At 30.7% G+C, this 26,624-nt stretch overlaps 1 protein-coding gene across 2 annotated transcripts in view; it reads left to right on the plus strand.

The window, feature by feature from the left end:
* Positions 1–26,624, plus strand: part of LOC113398771 (lachesin-like) — a 68,622-nt gene that overhangs the window by 24,235 nt on the left and 17,763 nt on the right. The window contains exons 2-4 of one of the 2 annotated variants that reach the window (XM_026637658.2): positions 1,219–1,254; positions 1,523–1,690; positions 19,472–19,644. In XM_026637658.2, the coding sequence (XP_026493443.1) occupies positions 1,582–1,690; positions 19,472–19,644 (282 nt within the window). In that variant the 5' untranslated portion in view covers positions 1,219–1,254; positions 1,523–1,581. Of the gene's footprint in view, positions 1–1,218; positions 1,255–1,392; positions 1,691–19,471; positions 19,645–26,624 lie in introns of those variants that run through there. The other variant, XM_064216851.1, reaches the window with a different exon arrangement.

A 26,624-nucleotide genomic window follows, 5' to 3' on the forward strand; every position in this document is an offset into this window, starting at 1 on the left:
TAATTGCTGTATCATCAAAAACCTAAAGTCAAGTTGTCTAAAGTATGTCTTTGAATTTTTGACAATGATTGAATTAGTGAAGTATCTTGCCAATTTTTAAAGTTTTAGTTGGCTAAAAATGAATGATTTGGTGGCCAAAAAATTAATTTATAATATATTTATATATAATAATTTAATTTATTTGAAATAATAATGCAATAAATGAATACAGTTGAAATAATCTCTTTTGGAAAACTACTTTTAATAAATGTTTCAAATGATGAATATAATAAGAGAAATCAGTCGTAATTATGCCTTTTTGTTCTTGAAGTTTGAACTGCTTAAATTTAAAGCGAAGTTTTTAAAGTAATTAGATATAATGTTAGTTATTCTAACCTCACTAAGGTAATTTATAATTTAAATTATCTACCTCTATTCGATTCCGTAACTACGACTTTCTTAATGATATCAATAATTTTATAATTTTTAAAAACAAAGTTGTCGATGGTTGATGTATCGTATGGTTTTAGTTCAATGTTTAATAATCAATCATTAAATATTTTCAATTTCCTCTTACTTATTAATAAATATTGTTGTTTCTTTAACAGTACACAATTTGTTTAAAATTTTATATGTATCTCAAAATATGAATAGTTTTGTTCCAGTGTCTGAATAGATATTTTAAGCACTAATTAAATTTACAACTTGATTGTTTAAAAAATGTTAATGTTACTTTATCTCAAAAGGAGAAGAATAAATAAAACAATTCTAAAATAGTCTTCAGCGACTATTAGAACAAAGGGAAACTTAATATCGTTGAACATTTTTGATGGCTGCAGTAAAATGAATCAACTTGACAGAGAGAATATTACGATACATTACCACGACGGCTTTCAACGAAAGGTGCACGGTTCAGCCTAAATCAAGGTGGCCTTTAAAATAAAATAGCCACTCACATAAGTAGCATCATTGCCGTAATGGAATCCCTCTGAAATGACGTCAACAAGCAACCCGTAACGTCTCGGAGAGTAAAAAGAAATGTTTTCACAGCTACAATGGCCCTTTAAAATCTTTACACAAAATCCTTTTATCCCGTAACTGAGACATTGACGGCATTGTGACGGAATTTTTATGCGTTTACTTTTACGCAGTTTAAAAAAAGTATCCTTTAAACATTGTTATTGAACAATTTACTGTTGATGAAACTTCAAACTAATTAAAAAATAATCTTTGTTTCAGATTTCGGTGGTGAATCGAGGCGCGATCTTTACCGATGTAATTAAAAACGGTTATTCAATCTCTTCAAATTATTTTTTTCATCTATTCTTACTATAAACTTAACAAAACCCTTTTTCTTTAAGAGTTAATTAGTTTTCATAAATCGAATATCGTACCTAAATACTTTGAATGACTTATTCGTGAAACTTAACTTAAAAAAAAAAACGAATAAAAATGTATGTAATTCAAGCAATTTTTCTGAAACTAAATTCTTTCTAGAAACAAGAAAGAAACAAAGTAGAATCAAGGACTTTGCTATAAATAGGGACAATCTAATGGTGCCTCCGAGTGTCAAGGGCATCACTGCCAAGAGATTGGGAAGAGATGAGGTGGATCCGTGAAATTTATTTGTACCACGATTACAAAATGCTCCTGACAGTCTACGGCGCACTACTTCTCTGGAGAATCGACGGCGTTGTTGAAAGCACAAAAGGTAATCTATTAAACAATAAGCATTAACATTTTACATTGACTTTAGTTGTTCAGTTGTTAGTTAGGGTTCAGTAATAGATACACTAAAAGTGACACATTCAAAATTAAAATTAAATTCTCTCAGAATAAATTCTGTATAAAATAATACAAACTAATATCTTATACTAATTGGATATTAAAATGCAATAACGTGCTCGTGACGGCTAAAGCCCGCAAGCTAACTCGTCCGCTTACTATCCTAATATCCCGTAACAGCTAAATCCCTGTGTAATATTGCTTAACATATAGCAACCAGCTTAAAATTTCCTATCTATATAATTATATATCGACATCATATTGTAATTAACTAACATTTATTTTTCTTTAGCCAGTAAGTATAATATATTTTAATAGTGTCTTCTTATTGCTCATTTTAAATAGCAAAATAAATCTTAGTATATTTAAAATTTATATAAAATTGCACTCAAATGATTAGCACTATTAAGACGTGACAAAATGTATATCTAATTTTCTCTTGCTGACGTACAGCGAGTACAAATCGCTAAATCTTTTTTGTAACTATTATAAATGCACAATTTAATATTTAATAACGTTGATACAATAAATGCAACTCTATTGTGGAATGTAGAACCATAACAGTCATAAACTCTGTCGAATAGTGGTTACAAATCAGAACTCTGACGGCAATGTAAAACATTCATGTTGTAGAGACGCCACCGAGTTGTTCCCTAGAGGGCGACAAAACGTAACGAACCACTCCCCCCTTCTTTTATGTCGCAGATACATTTTTCCAACGCCAGGAAAAGGCGACTCTTTCCCGAATAGATTATTTACGTTCTCTGTTCGCGGAAAGGTATGCTGATTGCTAGTGGCGACCCCTGTCAAGCGGAAAAATTGCAATTACAATGAAGGAAATATGGGTGATACAGAATGGGATATAATGCTTATGTCCCTTATCTAAGAAGATAAAATTTTGTCAATGTCAAATATAAGATGTCCTTTGTAAGGTATTATATCGTGGGTAAATGAAAGAAAGCGGTCTATGAGGAAAAGAGACAAGAATACATTATGTTTACAGCTTCGTTGCTTGATTCTTTATTGTTGATTCTCGATATTTTAACAATATATTGTATGAAATTAGATATACTAGTCGATAAAACACGTGAATCTTAACAGAAAATTGTGTCTAAAACGTGTTTGAGGAAAAACCGCTAAGTTTTCATGTGCATTTGTGAATATAAATTTATAATATACGTATATGGTGTTTGGCTTAGATATCGTTATCTTGAGGAAATATTGTTGTGATATTCGATATGATTCTGCTAAATGTGTATCCACTAACCCGCAGTGGTGCAGCGTTGTGAAATACACTCCAAACTTTCTATTATACTTTGGAATAGGAGGCCTTTACTTAGCAGCGGGTTTACGGACTGATACTTTATTTTTATATTTATAATATGTTAACTTTGAGATTATTTTATATTACGAATCAATGTATAATCCAGAATTTATTATTGAAACAAATCCTGGTCAATACAATTCAGAAAATATGTTAAAATTTGTATTGGTTTCCTACGAATACGAGAGTTGCTAGATTAAGTTTAAATAAAAGAGGTCATGTTGAATACTAAATTCAATGAATACGTAACGGACCAACGAATTCCAATTTAACATTGCACATAATAGAGGCTAGGACATGAACCATAAAACATGCTAAATTATTACCCAATCGCAGTTTATACAACCGAACTTTAAACTAACAATTCGAACAGTCGATACCTGTTTTTAATGGATTTGAATAGATCGTACAAAAGTAATCAAAAAGTAATTTCACTTACAATGATAAATCCAACCGGAGAGTATCATTTCTAAGATTCTGATATCAAATAGCTATAAAAGATGCTAACAAAGTCCATTAAACCAATCACGTTTTCAATAAAACTGCTATCGGAATGAATTTAAAGAAACGTTTGCTTACCTCGGGAAAAAAGTAACGTGGGCAAAGCTTTTCACTAATTCTGAATTTAAATGCATGAGATCGAATGGGTTCACGCAGAGAGGATCCACGTTGTGTTCCGATTGCCGCTGCTTATATATTTAAGAGAAAAATGGATCTCGAGATCGTAATTCAATATTTACAATAGATACAAATAGATGATGTCACATAAATCTTGCAGTGCCTATTGCGGGAAATTGAAAATTATTATCTAAGCTAAGCAAAGTAACAACTAAGCTAAATTTATAAGCACTCCCTTGTTTTGTAATTGTTAAATTATTGCCGTGAAATATCTATTGAGCGACTCTTATGTCGTGACGTTGTCTTATGCAGTTATTCCTTTTATCTTCCAACTGTCGACTTCCTTGTATCTGCGTGGTGCGTATACATATGTGATTTTTAATGTATTTTATTTTACTAACGAAACTATTATGTTCTTTTTTAAATAGATTTTCTTTAAATTTAAACTATTTAATAAATAAATAACCATTTTTTTTGATATTTCACATCTGATAATCGCGATCACAATCAAGATCTGTTTTAAATTTATTTAAATAAAATAACAGATATAGGCGGTAAAATAACGTAATGTCCGGTGTCTAGAACACGTAAATTTAAACCGAAGAATTAAGGTTTAAACCCATGCAAGCGCAACATTCTAATATGTTTAAATTGTTTTAAAAATCATCTCACGCTCAGCGGTGAAGGAAAATATCTTGAAAATACTGACAAAATTTGATCAGACGCACTCGAATGTCAAATAAAGTCGTATCCACCGCATGAGAGTAGCGTAGTGGGATAAGCTCCAAACTTTAACCTAAACAAGAGCCATCAAGTAACAACATACTAGCAGATAGTCCACCTGCCTGAATCCTTCGTAAAATAAAACAATACTGAATTTAGTACGTAGCCGCTTGTTAAAATGCGTTAAAATTAATAATTCTATGTTATATTTATGTATTTGATATAATAACGCCTGAACTGTATCGGTGATTGTGATCATTGTTAACAAAAAAAAACCAACTGCGCAGGACATAATTTATTGCTAAAGTGTGTGCGCAAACACTGTGCACCCTAATCCCTCACGCTCGTAACTCGATGGGTCGGAGATCCGACACGACCGGAGAGAGCTCAGGCATAGGACCAACCTTTATATACTTTTTGAAGCACGAGAATTAGCAGTTTCTTTCAGTAACTTTTAATTTTGGAAATTACTGAGAATCCATAATCTTAGGATCTGCATCCTTATAAATTTGCTACTAGACTAACGAGATAACAAAATACATGAATTATTTATTTAGTCTGTATATTACTTTGTAAATAATATCGAACTATTCAAAACGCATATGATGATTAGCGTATGCAGAATCTATCCTGTTACTACTCAAAGCTTTTAAAGTATCCTTCACTGGAAGTGCGAAACGAACAGATGTCTAGTGCACACGGCTAATGGGGTTTCATATTTAAAATCTATATATTAAATGGTAGCTGTCGTTACCATAAAGTGCCATTGTAGGTACACCCCGCAAAAAGAGCTCATTCTAATTGTTTGCACATTTTACGTCTCCCATACTACCCCTGTATTTCCCCTTGGATTTGACAGCAAGGGTCATATCAATTTGAGTGCTGTACATAAATATGCCGATAATAATCTATGTGTGTTCTTGTGCAAATATATTGCAGTTTATAATAAAACAAGATTGTGAACGCTCGTCACGTCAATAGTCTGAATTTAAAGCGGGCGTAACTGTTAAGCGAAGCTAGTCATATAATATTTGAATATAACCAAACCTTCTCCATACAATGCATCGTCTGGTATAAGTTTTATGTTTATTGGTGTAGTAGTTTTTTTTCTGTTAGGTATAAAAGGCAAAATGAGTATCCGCATTTATTATTATCAAAGATAAAAATAACTATCAAAGTAATTCCTTTACACAGCGTTAAGCAATACGCAAATACATTTTATCTTTACTTATTCAATGATTTAACATAGGACACTCAGTAGATAAAATAAATATTTGCTGTGCTCACATTTTAGTTACGGATCAGAACACTAACGATAGCCATAGTTTATGGTGAAGTATTGCTGTGTTTTCGATATGTTACGATAAAACGTCCATCACTAGTGCAGTATATGCACGCTCTTGTCATCCCATCGTCACCGACTATTGTGTTTGTAAATCGCATTGTTGTCCAGAGAGGTCGTTTCATTTTTTATATACCCTTGCGGTTCTCCCTCTAGAGATTAAGTTGGCAGCAAGGAAATTGCTTTTTAAGAGGCTCACCCTTGCTTCATTCCTTAAATTATAAATGACTATCCGTTTCCCTCGGTAGCGTTCGTTTAAAATTTCGTTATTTTTCTCTGATTTATTCCCTTCTTTCAGTCACCCTTGTCGCAATGTTTGCGCGTCCCAGTTTTCCTTCCTCGTTCTGAACTTTCCGGTAGAAAAAAAATCGTAGCAACCAAATTTACGGAAACTCGTTACGAAAAACTGGTGACTTAAAAGGAGAGAGAATGTTAAAATATTTCTGTTCGTTGACTGGAAATGATTAAGTTTTTGTTATTTGATATATTCATGATAAAATTGTCGGGTTTCTATTGACTTCTCACATTGTATCGATTTTATTTGATCTGTATTTTTTTTAAAAATTAAATCTCATTGGTAATAAAAACAACGTTAATTTAACTACGTACTGGTTATTTTCACTCTGAAGACTTATTTGTTAAAATGGTATATATACATACGAAAATAATTTGCATACGACAAATATTTGAAAATATGTACATTTCAAACGATTGAAATACCGTAACATATTATTTTTAGAGTATTAAATCTTGATATCATCATTTCGTACTGAACAAAAGTTAATGAATTTCGCAAGACCTTATAATAAATATTATTTTACATTTCCATCCAGAAATAAGTAATAAATGTAAATAGTAAATTACTTAAGACAAATATATTTTATTAATCTGCTACTAAATATCTACAACAGAAATGAACAAATCTAATATTCCAATAATTCTTCGAATACATATTAAAAAATATTTCGAAGATAAAATATTTAATTATGTATCTTAATAATAATAAGTAAATACGTACTGGAGACATAATAACGAAATAGAAATTCGGTATAAAATATCAGTATAAATTGAACATCATCAAAGGGGGCGATACGACTCATCCCCTCTGAAGCAGCGTAAAACTATCGAACATCGATATAGCGAATCTGCACCAACAATCCGTTTAAGGTGTAATAAATCACCTTGTGCCTGCATGTATCGAAGCTATTATCGAGGGTATTCGTGCGTATTGTCCTTAGAACAGAGGACATATGGAAGTAGCATTGATATATAAATATATAGATCATCAAAAATACACCCTATTTCTGAAGAATATTTTAAAATCTTATATAAAATACTAAATATAATTTATAATTATTTATCCTATTAGACTCACAAATTGAATACTTATATTTAAAAATATTGTTAAATTGTTAATTTATACTAATAGATGGCGCTTATTGATATTTACATTTTCACAGTCATTAAATATTAGAAGATTTCGGGTACTGGGTACATATTATAGCCTTGAACAACATTTGCAGGCTGATGCTGATCTATAGTAAACAGTCAGAGCATATTGTTAATTGTTTCAATCATTATTCTAAAATTATTATTATAATATTGAGTACCTATATTATACATTTGTAGCAAGCGAAATGTTATGTCATTGTTATTATATGAGATATTGTGCTGCGATCAACAAATGATTGATGATACTTGTGTTTTTCACTGTTCTGAGGTAACAGCTATAGACAGAACCCCAGGATAGGACAGATGCGCAGGACAATTTGATTATGTCATTACTCTAGTCACCCCAGGGTATCGCTATTGTTAGACGTCGTTTGAGCTTTCATTGTAAATGTCATAACACCATTTTTAAACTCTATACTCCTTTATCTAAACTGCGAACAAATTTAAAATGGTAATAAATACGAATGCGATTAATGCGTTTGTGTGTAATACAAAGAAAAATAAATTATGTAAATGGAAATGAGAAAACATCAATTTATATGAAGTCAGTGAATTCGAATTGCTTGTTCAGGATATAAAATAATTTACAACGATGAATATGTTATTGTTAATGACGTATTGGTTGTCTACAGTAAATGTTTATGCACAAAATATGAAAATATTTAATTTAAAATGATATATGTAACCATATTATGTAAGTATGTATTATTTCTCAAATGGGCCAATTTCTATCTTGTGGTATATTACATCATTACCATTGATATAAATCTCGAATGTTCCACCAACCTTGGAAACTAAAAATTTATGACCCCTGTGGCTGTAAATGGTATATTGATACTTGACGCTTCTACCTGGAACAATACTAAATATTGTGGTTTAGGTAACCTACCCAGATGAACTATTTATTATATTCCGTCGGGATATATATTTGAATATAAATTAAAAAAAAATCTTAAGCAGGTTTCTCACATGCACCATACATTTATACATTTCCAACAAAAAAAAGAGTTTGCACTCTTAAGTGACATTTATATTTATTATTGTCATTGTATAACTTAGAACGCCGCGTTATATCTTGACATTGTAGACACGGGCTATTCGAGTGTCGTTGCCATCTGTTCAGAAAGATTTATCGTAATTCAACTCCAATGGGTATTGAAAGGGGCGTTTACGGTCGGACGAGAAAACAAAACTTTTTTGATTGGATTTATTTAAAACTAACAAAATCAAAAGATACTTGTCTATTTTATTTGCTGAAATATATATAAACATCATCGTATACGATTTTGTTTCTGGTTTTTTTATAAACTTTCTCGGGCTTAAGTATACGCTTTTAGTTAATTTACTTTTGAAATAATTATATTTGAATATTAATTTGGACCAAAACATATTGAATGAAAAATATATGTTTTTAAACATGAGTATATCGATAAGTCTTGATATTCTTGTACTGACTGAAACTGATTACAAAAATGCATTCAATAGACATTCTAAATACATAAATAAGTAAGCCCCTGCAAAAAAATAATTACACATATTAAAAAACTTTCTAAACTCACTGCCTAACTGAGAACGAATAATCGTAAAATTAAATTGTATCGCTTTTATGTTTAAGAGTTTTTTATTTAAAAAAATAACCACAAAAATTGGCAAAAAGTCGACGAAAACATAATTTAGCTCACACTTAATAAAACGAATTAATATACATATCTCTTTATGAAGTATACTCAAAAATTTTTTTACAAAAATAAGATACCAATTTCAGAAATATTAGTTCAATTATCAGTATCAGTTATAATTTCAGCTTGGTCTTATTTTGCAGGTAATATTTGTTCGTTTGTATGTATGCGGTATAATGATCAAATTCTAAATAATAATGTACTCGTAGAAAGCTGCATTATTCCTGAGTGCTATATAACATATTATATTTATACTGTACGACTCACCACAATGTTTCTGTAACAAGTTGGAATGAAAAACCTCTTTAAACAGAGTATCACTGGAAGGTATCACCGATTCCAAATTATGTGCAACCAAAAAATCGTGCGTTGCGAAACGGGCAGTCGGTTAACTGCCTGTAACAATTAAATTGATCTTTCTTTATAAATAAATTGCACCTATGCGAAACGGGCGGGTCGCTAGTTTTGTATAAAATACTTTATTAGTATAACTAAAGAAATATTCTCGAAGCGTTTTAAATACGCTTCGATAAAAGTTTTAAGACCGGAAGTCTATTAAATATTGTAAAGGTATAAGTGAATTGGTTTATTTGTTTGTTAGTTAACCTTTCGCATCTTAAATACTCAACCAATCATTATGATATTTGTAGATACTCACTTTTCCTCACATGTGGATGAAATTGCGCGTGAAGATCAGTAGTTGATATTAATAAATTAATCCGAATCTTATACGTTAAATATATTACAAGATTACCTACATGATTTGCTAATAAATTAATAGTTTCTGAGATTTTCGCGGTAAATTAACTTTCTGAACATTTCGTCTTCATAAGTCGTCTTTACTGTAAGAGCTTACTGAAATATTTGTTATATCAAGCTCATCAATCACCGTGGAATGAATAGGACGCCATATCGTTCTAGGTTAAGGTTGAAGACGATCGACGACCTTGACACGTTACATATAGATTTCAAATTTTCATCTTTTTAATACGTAATGAAGATTATTGTTAACGGATATAATGTGTATAATATAACTAACTCAGATAAATAAGACCTTTTTAGAGTTTTCCTGCGTGTACACTGAAACTGTTGTCCGGCCTGTTTCGGCCCTCCTTGGGTGTTTAACCACCTGCGCAAGACAGTGTTGGTGATATCATCCGGATCGATTTTGGTTACGGCGGCCAAACTCAATGGAGACCAGCCAACTACACAGGACATTGTCATATGTCACTCTATTTCCTCACTCATAATCCAATGGCAAGACAAATCCAACACCACCGGGAAGAGTTCAGGCAACACGTCATAATAGACAAGTTTACGCAAATGCACTCTCTTACTGTCATAGTACGATGGGATTGGTAATCCGACTCGTAAAGTGCTCAGACGCACGACCAACGGGTTTCCATACTTTTCGAGGTAAGGGAAGTTAAAAAAAATAGAAACAATAATATTCATTATTTAAATAGTTACAAAAACTAATAGATGTATTAGACTTTAATTTTTTTTTTATTTTATACAAATTCGAAAAAAATTGAATTTCTTCATTGAAATATTTAACAAAAAAAATAACATTATATTTATGTTTCATTTAATATATCTTTAGAAGTATCTAATTATCTCAGATATGTAATCAATACAACATCTCAATGTTCATTATTATTAAAGCTAAAAACGCTTAATAAAATGTAAACATGTTTTAATTAAGTAAATTAATTGATGTTAAAAATACAGATTTATTTAACAATATAAGCATAGTTATAACCATAATATCATCGTTTTATGCTTACAATATCCAAATAATATCAAATATGAATAAAACAATATCGCATCGCAATATCTGGTCGTTTAGTTAACAAAATTATCAAGCGCCATAATACGTAGCAATAAAACCCACCACCCCATCTGTCGAGAGCGATCTGTTTTATCGATTGAAACACGACATAAAACGCATAAAAGATACGCCGATTATATTTCATTGAATCCCGTTACTATTATGTTGATGAGGCTATTATCCGTGGACCGTTTCGTTTTGTACAGCTCAGCGTTCGCAACCTGAAATATAGCTCTCATTGTCGCCCACTAACACCAGTTCATTCTGGCTAACAGCCCGCCGTACTGACCTCGTACATCCGGTATCCTATCTTACTGCTCGACGTCGGGAAAACAATAGCATGTGTCTTAAAAGCCTACTAAATTATTCCGTGGTTCATTTAAAAGAAAAATGTATATATTCGTGGTTTATTATTTTAGACTCGACTTTATACCTTAGAAAAGTAAAGTAACATAAATTTCCCATAGTTAGACAACTCTCTTTCCTCCTGGAGGAGAGTTTGGAAACAAAATTTGCTTTGCAGCAGTACTGCGGGTTCATGGAAACGTGTTCGAATATATTGTTTTGATCTTTTGTTAAAATCTACTTACTATATATTTACCTGATATACTTAAAATATTTTCATATCAAAAGATACTGGACATAACATTCATTGACAGTAATATATATATAAACTCATAATAATATAATATAAAAGTAAATATGGTTACAGTTTTATAAAATGTAATATGCAAATGCAACCAGAGAAAACTTCTCGCCAATTTTTTTATTACATGTAAAGGTAAGAGGAGAGAAATAATCACGTCATAAATTAGAAAAAGTTACCTTGCATCGTTAGCGTTCCACTAACTAGTTAGTATGCAACTTTCCAACTGGTGAGGAAAAATGCCGTTGAAATGTGAATGTTTGGTAACCCATTTAAAACTGAACAATCGAACTTGGAATAACAGTACCTAGGTTGTGAGTATTCATTCCAGTAAACAAGTAATGGCTTTTGTTCTGAAACATGAAAACTGCAAATGAAACGTTCAAAAAATATTTGTCAATGTTTGGGGAATAACGGAAAAATTTCGGACACTTTTACTAAATATATTAACAGATTTAGAACAGTTTTGTCCCGTTGTGTGTTTTTAGCATTTTTTCTATTTTAGTTTTAGTAGTATCGTTTACACTCCAACGAAATTTTAACAGAAAACTTCGTGTTTTTCGAAATGGGTGTCGACACGGATTCCAAATATTTATATATATCGCAACAAAATGGGATACAAAACGATGTAGCCGATGAAAAGCCTTTCAAATGAACAAGGACAATTAAAACACTATCAAAGTTTATAAAAATAATAATAGATTTTGGGTATAAATTGATTTTTTGTATAATTAAAAAATGAAAAGTATGTGGTGTACGATTTAAAATTATTGGTAAATCTCAGGTGTTGCGATATCGGTCGCAAAAGTAATAGATCTAGTATTGCAATAAACGATGATAAATCTTTTATTATTTTTTATCTTTAAGTTAAGTTACATTGCGTTATTTTAAACTTAAACAAACACTTTCTATTTTAAATAATTTATTGTTAATTTGTAAAAAAAAAAAGAAACAAAAATACTTTACAGATAAATAATACAGTTTAAGGGTTTTCATATCAAAGAGATATTCAAGTAAAACTTCAAAGTTTGATTGAATCTCACTGGGCTCGGCATTTTCTGAATCAGATTCGAAGTATTTCTCAAAATTGTTATAAATTATTCTATCGTAAAACGATATAAGATCAGGATTTTTATTTGTTGAAAAAATAATTTTATATGCTATAATATGTCTCATATAATTAAATAAGAAAAAAAAATATATAATAAAAGTAATAATATTGATGGTAAATATTATAATTAAATAACTTTTAAAAATGTTTTAAATATAAAAGCAATTCTTATTTGTCTTTGTTTCAACCACCAATTAAAAATTGTACCTGCACTTATAACTACACCATATAAAGTTTGCTAAATATTTGAGCTTCGTTATTATGCGAGTGGATATTTTAATGCAACAGTTTTCGAATATTTTTATTCAAACCATTATTGTAAATGAAAACGTAGGTTTTAAAAATCACTTACAACTTGGTCAGTACTTCGAATAAGTCCGGAAAATCCGTAATTTTTATGTTGTAATTTTTCCCTATATATTATTGCTATATTGTGATGGTTTTTAATTGCACTTTTTAAATCAGCTTCATTTCTCCCTTTGTAATAACTGATAACAGAATGTACGATACGATTAGATAGTGATGTATTTGTATATACTACCCGTGTACCCAATGGGACATCCTAACGGATACCTACATTATTCGGAAAACGACCGTATTTGAAGAACTTTCATACAAATATTCTGCAAAATATATTAGTATCCTCCTCCTGTGCTTAAGTAGCTGTTACGGCCATCAGTTTTGTTGGTTGTGTGTCAGTCAGTCATTTTTAAATTTTAATAAGTAGATAAGCCAAGATGTATGCTTTTACTTGCTTAATATGAGCTTTTGTTATGTCTCAAGTCGATTTCAAATTATATGTTTCGGAAAAAAATCTGCTGCAGTTAACCTGACGAGTACGTGAGTTGGTGGCTTCCACGCAGCTAGATGCTTCTAGATATTTATCCGCGCTTACCATTTGTATTAATGTAAAGTCAGATATTTATTATCAATTGTAAGCGTAATGATCAGATAGTTTCATCTGTCATATTGATAGTTTTATGTATTTGTTCGTATTCATCCTCTACGCTCGTGGCAATATCCTCTGAGATGATATAATTATTACACTTTAAATGTTATGTACGAGTATAATCAAATTAGGCGAGACTCTCGAAAAGATTGAATTAATCTACAGTGTAGATATAATTATGTTCATATTCACTCGCCCTTATTTCAATTATTTGGGGTTGGCACAGGGTATTTTCTATCTGTCTCTATCTATTCAATGTCGTTTGTATTTCAGCTACGTTCTTCTGACACATGCTATCTCACGTCGTACATATATAATGTGATACAAATACACAAAACTCGGTGGTAGGGCTTTTTACAAGCCCGTCTGGATAGGTACCACCCACTCATCAGATATTCTACCGCCAAATAACAGTACTCTGTATTTTTGTGTTGTGGTTAGAAGGGTGAGTGAGCCAGTGTAATCACGGGCACAAGAGACATAACATCTTAGTTCCCAAGGTTAGTGGCGCATAGGTGATGTAAGGAATGGTATAGATTTCTTACAGCGCCTTTGTCTATGGGCGGTGGTGACCACTTACCATCAGGTGGCCCATAAGCTCGTTCGCCAACCAATGCCATAAAAAAGAAAACAAAATACACTTCAAAATTTCGTAAATAAATATGGGAACCTATCTCACGAGTAGGCTTCATAAAGTTTGTCTTTTAGTCTTAATTTTCTTCATTATATCAACAAGCAAACAGTCATAAGTATGACCTATGAGAGGTCGTAATTAATTTATCAATTTGTAAATAACTCACAGCGATAACTATACTGTTTAAATAATTTCCGCCGTATTAACACCTAGATATGCATAGTGCAGTAATAATCCTAATTTGGGGCATCATACGAGCCGTCTAATTGATACAAGGGATTAATGTGGTTTTGAATGTCGGACTGTTGGTCGAACATATTTCAATAATAAACTTGTAACAGATTGATTTGTTATCAACAAACTGTAATAGTTGTTACTGTTTATCGAACATTATAGTTGTTAATGATAACTAGATATTAGCTTGTACTACGATAAATAAAGCCGAAAAAAGTTCCTTGTGCAATTGTATGAATATATATTGGTATTCATAATATTTTATATAAACTAGTTTTATGTGCGATGTATATTTTAATAATTTATAGATTAAAATCGATATTCAAAAAAGGTTTGTATGTAAGGCAGAAGTGTATTAAGGCGTGATTTTATCGTTAATTTTATGTAACCTTGGAAAAAATTATGTTATCTTGGGATAAAGATGGAAGGAAATCAGAGATAATTACCGAGAAAAGCCGCTATGTTTTATTATATAGATAATCAACAATCAGTACCGCCCTAACCAATTAGTTTACTCGAGCTCATCACTTTTTAGAATTGTTATATTTTTTTATTCAAATATTTACATACATACAATATTCAATTGGAAACATTTTTTGACGTTCTAACGGAGAATATCATAACATACAGATAAAAGCTGTTTCGATATTAGATTGCTAATAATAACAAAAACCTTTTTCAGCTTACATTTTTATTCCAATAGACTTTAAAAAGGTATAATCTAGGAATGTCGGTGGTTATTTTGCATATTTTTATTGCAATTTTAAATTATTTGCTATCCGTGATCCGTGATGGTCTACAAACTTTGGCCAACACTACTGTAATCTCATGTCAATTCAACTCGCGTGTGTTCAGTGAGTGAAAATATCGTGGAGAGCATGTGGCGTATGAAAAACTTCAACGTTTACTCTTATACACAAACCCGCATGCTCTAACTAGAGTAAGCTCTAAATCTTCTCAAAGCGGATATGAGATCTTAGCTCATCTGCTAACTAAAACTACTGGTTTTTACTTTTGTTATTTAAGTTTAGATAATTATTTTTTGTTCATGTCTCATAAATTATGCGTAACGTATTATAAGTAGCTTTTTAATCGATATATTTTAAAATACTTGTCTATACTATGTACAGTAATATTATAAAGAGTCATTTGTTTGTTTCTAGGAAGGTGTAATCTCAGGAATTAATGATCCAATGCTAATTATTCTTTTCATTGATAGAAAACTATATTACGCTTGATTACTAATAGGGTATTAATTATATTGATATCATAACAATTTATTTATTAATTAATTTGATCCGTTCGAAGTCGGATCGGGTCGCTAGTACAAAATAAAAATGTTTTGTTATTCCATGCAAATGGATTGTTAGTGGAAAAAGGTTTTAGTCTACCATTTTTATATAAAGCATATATTTCTGTTATAAACATCGACCGATGTAACGTTAGGGGTTCGCCACACGTTAATTACAGGCCGCTGAAAGCTCACGTGATAGATTGCATGCTCATAAAGAATAATGGGCCATTCAAACAACTTTGGAAATTATTCGCTCGTTCATTAGTACTAGATCTTGCGTACGTTATATTTCTTAATTTATTGTGTATTCTCATTGTCTGTATCGTTTTGCCCTTTTGAGTATATTCAAAAAGGCTTAAATATTCTCATATGTAACAAATCAATTCAAAATTACTATAACATTACAATTGTATGACACTTCACATCTGATAATCTTCTTTAATAACTTTTTAGTAATTACGAATATATATTCATGATTTATTTCGATTTGAAAATCACTATTCAAAAATAATAAGCCAAAGGTGGCATTTTATATAATTATATACACTATCCTTATATTATTTATTTATTCAGAACATTCAACAGAAGTAACAATGGTTTTAAGATAAAATATATTAAAAAATATTCACCAACCCGTATTGGAGCAAGTGTGGTGGAATGCTCCAAATCTTGAGGAGGCCTTAGCCCAGCAGTGGGAAATTTAGAGGCTGTTAATGTTATAATGTTATGTTAAAAATATAATAATTAAATTAATTGCACATCTAATTAAAGGAGTTTGCTACGGTTATACCTAGAAGATTTACAGTTTATTCTAGTTAAGATAAAATAGAACTAATTTAAAAAGATTAACTAAGAGTATTTTTTTTTAATTTTTAGGTTAATTAAAAATGCTAATAGTCAATACTAAGACTGTAAAAGATTAAAGCGCGAAATATATTTATTCGATTAAAAACGGAATCCAAATAAAATTTTTAACGACAGCTCATTACAGACACATTAGTTTCGCCGCTCCATGAATGGCAGAGTGTCTTTACGCCGTATTACTTCAAAACTATTTATAAAGTCGCTATGATTATACTAGTCAATGGACAACGATACATTCATAGCAAAAGTATTATGATTTTTTTATGTTTTATCAATTTAATTTTTAATAATGACCAATATTATGCTTACCGTATCGGATTTGACGATGAACAAAACAATAGCAATGAAACCTGTAGTTTTCGTCAGAACGTTCGATATTTTGTTTTAACTATAATGTAGAAAATACTTACAGTCTTCAACATTTTTATACCATAAAGAAAATTAACCAGCATTTACAGTTACTCTCAGTACTACAGTCTATAGGGCGTCGTAGCATGACAAGATATAACGCTAGTACAATAAACTTAAAACCCTCGAACAATGCTGAGCAAACCAAGTGTAATATAATACTTAATACTTAATTACTAAGGTAAACACTAAACAGTGCTATTTATGTTGGCAAAGTTCCTAGATACCTATGGATGGCACTTTGCCAAGTCGTTGTTTTCAAATATATATACTATATAATAAGATTGAGCTTAATAACATCAGTATAGTGAATACCGATATACTCGCACACATTATCAGCGGTAGAGCTTCGTGTTGCTGTAATTTGGTTGATTGGAGTGATTTAAGATAATTAAATTAAATTAATTATTCCAACTCACTCACCAATTGTAATTAAGTTCGAATAAAAAATAATTATTTGATACGTCTAACTTTAAAATAATATTAAAAAACAATTCGGTTAAGAGTCATTGCTGACGAAACGATAATAATTAGCAAGTTGTAAATTAATTTGACATATATAGTTATAGGAATAATGTAAGTGGTCACCATCGCCTGTGCAACAATGGCCCTGTACGAAATATTAACAATACATACCTACATCAAAGAGCCACCAACCTTGGTAACTAAGATGTTATTTCCCTTGTACCTGTAGTTAAAATTGCTCCCTCAAACGCGACTTCAAGTCAGAACACAACGAAACTGAGTACTTCTGTTTGGTGGTAGAATATTTGATGATTGGCTTGCAAAAAGCCCCGCCACCTAGTAAAGAAACAATTCAATGAAAACTATGCGAATGCTTTTTCAATTTAACACTTATCTTTTTTGGTGATGTTTAAATTCATTATCTGTAAATATTAAATAGGGTACGTCTTGTGCGTGATAAGACACATCGATCTTGTTTCAAAAAAACATACCTTAACCATTACTAAATAACAGTTTCGTATTTAAATTAATACAGCTTATAGAAAATTTCCAAGAATAGAGCCTAAGAAACTGTTTAGACTCTTGGCCAAGTTTCCTGCAAATACTTAACATCAGTGTAAACAATTGTTACATAAATAGTAAATAGACTAAATATAATGGTAGAGACGTTATCCAAACTAATATACATAAACATTAAATTATCATATTTTATTGAGGCTAACATTAACGTATAGCCTCAAGTCTCGGGCTACAGTCTCAAAAGCAACTTCAAAATTCCCTTAGATACATCACTATAATCTACGGATAGATTGTGAATAGAAATGCGTCCCTGACTCGACATTATTAAATTCGACGTCACCATGAATTGCGATCAATGAATCGTAAATTGGATAAACGTTCGACAAAATTATAACGCTACCTGAATAAAAAGCGTTAAAATTTGAATTCGTGATGTAGAAAGATTTACTTCCTAATAACAATGAAATTACCTAAGATACACCCCAAATTTTAGCCGAATAATGAAAGAGCTTCGGTTTTATTCGTCCACAATTTAACACACTGGTTCGTAGAAAGCCGTAATGGCCTCGTAAAATCGTGAGAAGCGTTTCGCAATCAGAGGTAAGATTAGAAGCTGAACCAAACATCGTCTTCACACGCCCAACATCCAAACCTTTCCAACCAATGCCGATAAAAAGGGTCAACAATTTATAAAAGAAAAGAAGAACCGCCTTAAATTCTTTTTCCCTTCCATTAAATTTGTTATGACATCGTCACTGAAGGATTTAGGCCTTGGAAAAATGCAGATAAAATGACGCCACTTTGAATGGCTTTACGAGCGACCTTAAAATTTGTGCGTCGAGATTTTCAGATAATAATGAATAAAGTTATCCTATGTAAAATCGACTCAATGTTACTATAAATGTACATGGTAGGTAAAATAACATATCGTTAATTACATCACGGTTTTTCAAAATGGTGTGAACTCAGTGTAATTAAATAGTCTATTTATATGATAAAGTTTGATAAAACTGATTAAAAAAAAAGTATTATTATGAGATATTGAATATCAGATAAAATGAAACGTGACAGCAACGATCCAGCTCAAACTAAATGTGTATTTTTGTGAAAGTTAAATATATCAACAAAAACAGCAAACATACTTCTGTGTATAATCTATTTTAAATAATAACATATTTCGTAATTGTTTCAGTGAAAAGTAATTCAAAGTTTATAATGATATCCATAGATTAGCATTTTTAACTAACATAATAATTTATTTACAGAGATTACCTAACGGTTCGAGCTTTCTCCCATCATTATCTAATCAATCAATCAAAAAATTTGACGAATTATTACTGTAGATAAAATTACAAATAGGATTAAAATATTATATTTTTTAAATTCTTCGTCGGACGAGATGTGAGATAAGATTCAAATAAACAAAATATGTTTACTGTCTTACATATTAGTATAGTACAATACATATTAGTGTCTACATATTAGTATAGTACAATATTATAAAATATAACACGGGTTGTTAAGAAGGAGGAGGATTGACACTTGGCCATCTTGTATCTATATTTAAAAAAACACCTGAATAATTCTGTATCCTAAATTGATTATTTGTTACAGTAGTGAAAAGCAGTATGCGGTATCAGACGACGTCACCGCTAAGCAGAGTCGGACCAACTGCGTCGCTCCGTGACAGTGAGCCTAACTTTGTTGGTCCCATTGAAAACGTAACGGTTGCATTGGGCAGAGAAGCAGTGCTCACTTGTTCTGTATCCGACATCGGTGACTATAAGGTAAATATTGCTTATATATTATTACACTTCATGAGAAGTTTTAGAATCGAAGTGCATTATATTGCATAACTTAATTATATAAGATATACATCTTTTAATATTAATTAGTAATTTAGTTTCTATTACAAATTAAAAACGTACATTATTAACCATCATTAGTTAAGGATTTAATTAAGATCAGTTTAGTAGAGTTTAGTAGTGTCTTATCCAGGTGTTTTAGTTTAGTTTAAAATTAGTGTTGTTATATCATTTATAAAGATAGTATAGACGTAGAAAACAGTTCTATTAGATATGTATTTTCCCTATTATCAAAATGGTTTCGAACTGACTTCCCGTTCCAGAACCGTTACTAAAACCACTAATCCATAATACATTCCTAATATACATAATTTATATCCACTTATATTATCTCATTTCCTCAAAATTGAATCCAACAGCGCCATTTCAAATCATAACTTGAAACAAAATTGGATTAGAAAAAAATCTATCCTGAATTTATGTGTTCCGTTACTCGGAGGCGAACTCGTTAAACTATTAAGCCCTCGAACACGAGTCTTACCTTTATGCTAAGGTAATCTATATCTTATTCCTTTTGCAGTAAAATAGTGTTTCGTTTGAAAATACTTTCTTTTAACATACAATTTGAAATTTCATCGAATAAATACTCAAAAGTAAGATTATTATTTGCCAGTCGTCTTTCTCAATGATTCTGTGAGTACAAGTAGTTCACGATAATTTATTTCTTAGCAGATTTATTTTCACATAATAATAATAAATATAAGTATTCGAAAGTATAGCCATCAAACGAAACCTTCGTCACATGTATGTCTATTTATTTACGTTCTAATATTATATTGCTATTTCGTTTCGAAAGCTAGATAATTCGTTCAATGTGTTTTTTATGATAAATGTTGGCAGACGGGAAAATAGATCAGTTGATGGTCAGTGGTCACCACCGCCAAAATATTAAACAAGCGCCAATGCACCGCCAACCATAGAAACTAAGACGTTATATCCCTTTTGTCTTTAGTTACATTGACTCATTCATCCTTCAATTAATACTTCAACTTTTTCAAACCTATATTGCATAGATACCTAGCAATAAAAAAACGAAAACACTACCGCGAAATAAAAATCCGAATGTATGAATGTTTGTGTTTATATTTTATCTCGTACTCAGCGATGAATGAAAACATCATGGAAAACCCGATGTATATAACATTTATAAAACCTACATATTATACCTACGTACCCGTAACGTGCGATAAACTCCTGATACTTCTTGTTAGCAAGAACTTTTTGTTAGTCTTTTACCAGCAAAATGAAATTCACTAAATATTAATGTACATTAAATTAATTCATAGATATAATTTATTTTAGTTTCAATTATAAAACGTAAACGCCTTTTAATATACTTTTTTTATATATTAAGTAAACTTTATACATTATAATGACAAAACTGTTATAAATATAAATATTTTCAATAGATCATTTTAACAAAAATGGAATCTCTCTTATAAAAATATATAAAGTACGCACGTAATTTCCGAAAAGGCTTGCGAGCTGCTTACAAAACCGGCGAGTATGGCCGATAAAGATAAAGTTAAGAGCTATTTATTATTCGCTTTACAAAACAGCTGCAATAGGGCAAATTCCCGCAAAATGGCGACCGAAGAAAACAAAATTAATGATCTTCCAATGCGAAACTCCAAACATTTTATCTGTTGGATTTACTCTTTCGTGTGCTTTTTTTTTATAAAGTAAATAACCTCGTTTATAGAGGACCCATTTAGTGGCCTCAATGACAAACGAGCTGCCGTCCTGAGGGCGATCGATCACGTTAATGACATTTAAACAGTGTTTTAGAGATGATCTCGATGACTTGCGTGTTACATCGTATAATCGAACTTTCGAGGGTTAGAATAAAATATCATCCTTTATTAGCGATCAATCTTTATTCTTGCTTACACTTAGCGAAAACTCCTTTCACTGTGAACAATTTAACAAAATCCGAAGAACACGATATTTTAAATTATACGGGTACTACGAGGGTTACCAATAATAATTGATAAAAAAAATATTATTTTTAACACAATTATTATATATATAAACTAATTATATCAAATAGTTGTATAGCTTAAAAAAGCGACCAAGTGCGAAAAGTCGGACTCGCCGGGTTCCGTAGCAAGTAACAAGGTTTATGTTTATGAAATTAAATTTTTTTTTTTTATGTTTGAGTTTATTGAATGAAAGGTAAATTGCGATTTAAGATTTATGAAATTAAATAAAAACTACTTACTAGATCTTGTTCGAACCAATTTTGGCTGGAAGTTTACATGGTAATGTACTTCATAATATATATTTTTTTATCATTCTCCTATTTTAGAAGTTGCAGAGTTACTCACACATTTTCGACTTTGGGAGTGTCTCTCGTAAAAAATATGTTAGAAACTTCGATATCATTTTTGAAGGCCTATCCTATATCTATATATAGATACACCACACGTATGGGTTTCATGAAAAAAAAAATTTTGAGATTCACTTCTAAGTATGGGGAACCCCCAATATTTATTGTTTTTTTTTCTATTTTTGTGTGAAAATCTTAATGGGGCTCACATAATTTAAACGTTTAAACAGTTCTTATAGATTCGGAAAAAAGTGGCTGTGACATATGGACGAACAGACAGACAGACATGACGAATCTATAAGAGTTTTGTTTTTTGCCATTTGGCTACGGAACCCTAAACATATCACAATAAAGTAACGTATCAAGCATTTTCACTTTGTTATTCAGTATAATATCGTCTGTTTTACTTCTTATGTCGGTTACGAAAAAGAAATCTGATAAATATTATCCTTTCAAATAGGCTAAGGAAAAACAAACGACTGATTTCTTCTTTAAGAATATTGTTTGCTTTTGTATTACAAGAATAAAAAAAACTGTCAAGAATGTTAGAATTGCTACACAAAATATAACGAAGGAGATTTTATATCGAAAGTTTTCGTTTGCCATTACCTTTTTTTTTATTTACACGCAAATATTATCCAGTAGTAGAACTGGATAAGTTTTTCAATTCGCATATTTAAGTTTGTTTTTTACCGTCTTGTTTCTTTATTTATCAAACGTATACTAAAACAGTATCAAATGAAAATAATAACGTTTAGTAATGTAGACATAGTTCTCACTAACGATGAAATAAAAGCCATTCGCAACGTTCGTTTTTACTACGGAAAATTAGCACGCCTGCAGTCTTTTAGCGCAAATGTTTACGAAGAATTAAATGCATTCTGTAGTATTCAAGCATAGAAAACGGCTTGGCGTGTTTTAAGTTAAAGTCTACTTTACTCTTTTTCAAATTAAAAAGCAAAATAGTCGGAATATTTAAAATGGAATATGAACTAACTACGCGTTTTATGTCCGCGGGGGCTACATGAGAACATTTTTTATGCCGACCTCTTTTTAATATTAAGTTGAGTACAGAGGTTATATGCTGGTCCGTCTGTGTGGATATTACCTACTCATAAATGATTTTACCGCTAAATGAACCTCTGTATTGCTGTGTTCCATACAAAGTGATCGAGATATCTTATGGCTGTGAATACACTGGGTGTTTACAGTCATAAGATAAAAATCTCTCAACCCATGATTACAAGCCATTGGTAGTGGAAGGAGTGGGGTATATCCAATGAGATACATATTTGCTTATCTACATACTAAAGTTCAATAAAAAAATTATATAAAATACAGTCGGAAAAAATGTAAAATTGCACCTTTTCTCAATAAACTGCTCCAATGTTGGTGCAGACGTTATGATTTAAGAAAAGAAACATTATCAATGTTTCATTCCCCATTTAATAATTGAGTATGTGTTCGATTTTTTAAGTACGTTTTAAGTCAATTTAAAATTAAAATGTTCAAATGCATTAATCGATTTCACTATTGCTAATGTATTGCTACCGTTATATTATTATTTTTGTTTTCATATTTGGTACAACAACTAAATTAATATATATGATTAAATTTGTAAGGACATTCAATCGAAACCAATTAGTTCATATATTTATTATTTTTAATTTAAATTAGTTCATATAGTTATTAATTATGTGATAATCACAAGCAATGTATGTCATTATGAATTCGATCATTCTTGAGGCAAGGTATCCGCTTATATAATAAAATTACGCAGATAATTTTAACTTTGCCGTTTCATAGATTCAATTCATTTGTAAAAAATACATTGGTAAAGAAGGTATATTATTCGATATAACATTATATTGATGATAAAAAAGTGTGGAGTTAATGCTTGTTGACTTCCAGGCAGGAGACATAACATACATATATAATTGTATTTAACTAACATGACTGTATTTTTAGATGTTGAAAAAGAGTAACTACTGAGTTTCTAGTCGGTTCTTCTCGGTAGAATCTAGATTCCGATGCGGTGGTAGCTTTACTTTAAATAGTTTGTTAAATGACGATTCAAAAGTGCTTGTAAAAGCCTAATTGAATTAAATATTGACTTAGTTTCGAAACAATACATAATACGGAATTTGCAAATTGTCAACGAATTACCAAATTTTAATATTTGTAAGGTTTGTACTTTGGTTGTAGTTTTAAATAAACACAGTCCTTCATTTTTATTTTACAAAAGGTAAAACGCACATGAAAACGTATTTTACAAATCAAAAGCGTTGTATTTTCCCGAACGTTCAAACTTAGCCGTCAGCTTCAATTTACTTTCAATCCGGACCCGGCTGTGGCCATCCGAGCGGCAAATTCATTTGCATTTCGAGGCGTTACCTTATTATGTATTGCTTTCTTTCCTTCGTTATCATTAAGTTCGTCTACAAATATTATAATGATAATGAAATTCTGGAAATTTTCTTTCCTCATATTTCAAACAATTTTTAATTTGTTATTAGCAAGTTTATTTTTTATTTATCTTGTACATTGTAGCGAGTAATTGAAAGTGAAAAAATGTTATGATGTTATTTGAACTGGCACTAATTTTTCATGTGTCATTTTATTAACAACAATAAAAAAGGCAATAATTTCTATTCGACTCATGATTTTAACTTAGAGTATATAGATAGAGTGTATATATATAAAATTTACTTTATTTATTTATGTCCCAGTACATATTCATTTTAGTATCACACTCCTACAACTTTTCTTTCGCCAGACGTTGTATTTCTGAATTTTAATTCATCAAAAACATTAATATAAACAAAAATTAATATCGGCAAGGTAACTATCATATTTTATCAGGTGAAATAAATATGGACGTTCTTTAGTTCCAAAAAAACGACGTTCGTTAACACAGACTTAACGTTAAGCCTTTGATAATGAACATAAAGTACAGCGAAATCATTTTCAGGATTGTAGGCTCATTCAATGTGTAGTACGTAAAAATGCTTTGAGTCGCATTTGAGGTTAAAATTGAGACTCAGTAAATAATTAGTAATTGTAAAAATATTGGAATTTTATTATTTGAAAAATAAAAATGAGCATTTAACTTATAGTTTAATGTTGCCATAAAAAAACAGATCGATGCAGTTACGAAATCATGGGCAAAGGAGCTTCTGTATAGGGTAAAATAGCCTATGTTGTCCCTGTTAAGGAATTTTTGAATTTTGACAGATAAGTTCATTAGTTATGAAGTTTTGTTATTTTTTTATAAAAACTACGTAATAGGTCAACATAATGTGCTAATTTTGAGCAAGGCTTGCTTTGAAAAGTTTTCTTAAAGTGTACCCCACCGTCTGATCAGTTAAAGGCATCCATAGGAACACCAATTAATCTTGCGATTTCAAAATCTTAAAGACATATGTATGTACATACGTATGTATGTATGTATGTATTACGACGTTTATAAATTATAAAAAAATACGTTAATGTACTATTTTTAAAAAATATACTCATGCAACGTTGTATTTACGATAACCGCTAGGACACCTTATTGTAATCACCGAAAAAATACAAATAAAAACATTACAAAAATATGTTTTCCATCTCGCCAGTTAAACCCAACCACCAACCAAAATATCGTCAGTAAGTATATGTATGTTGTTGACACTACTGATTAGTGTATCATGTCGAAAAAAATATTACGCGATTACCAACAACTACCATAATTTATGCGACCTAAACAGCTCTCAACCTTTTTTTATATATTAATAAAAAAAATATATACTGTTTATAATAATAAAATAATTATAAAACTATGGTATTTTCTCAGGAATTCTTTAAGAAAATAATAAATTCAAATAGCAAATAGCTTTGTCAAAATATGCGACTCTCAATCAGAAAGGCTTGAGTGGATACACTGGTATACAACGTAGTCATGTGTGAAAAGACGACAGGATGAGCTTGCTAGTCCTCTCAAATTTAACACTGACGTATAGTCCGATAACTATCTAATGTTCAATTAAATTCCAATCACAAAGGACATTGTCTGTGCTCGGAGAAGTCCGGGTCATTGTCGACTAACAATATTTGGACGATAAATTGAACAATTTGAGGAAGATTACAAACATGATGTTTAAAAATCGAGTCACACGATTATATTACTTACTTTTATACATTTGGATTACTTTTATACATTTTGGCAGATCTTCGCTGGATTTCAAGATTGTCGTCTTCTCTCTTTTCATTTAAAAAGAATATATACATGATCCATAATAAATAATAATATAAATAAATAATTATTTTAATCCTATTCAATGAAAACCAGCGAGCCCTGCTCCGTGCTCGGTCAGAGAGAGTACAGCCTCGGCGACTCTGATGTCGCGTTTATGTATAGATGTCTTAGGCTGTGCTCTAGGATGGTCCTTTCTGAAATACCCGCCGCTCGACCGAATTCCCATTTAAAGTTATATTTACTTCCACTTAAAACGCAGAATATAACTCTATTACCATACTTTCAATAACTTTTTTTTAAACTAAAATGAGGATTATGGGTCACCTGATAATAAGTGGT

This window comes from Vanessa tameamea, chromosome 14 (genome assembly GCF_037043105.1).
Source record: "Vanessa tameamea isolate UH-Manoa-2023 chromosome 14, ilVanTame1 primary haplotype, whole genome shotgun sequence".
Lineage (NCBI taxonomy): Eukaryota > Metazoa > Arthropoda > Insecta > Lepidoptera > Nymphalidae > Vanessa > Vanessa tameamea.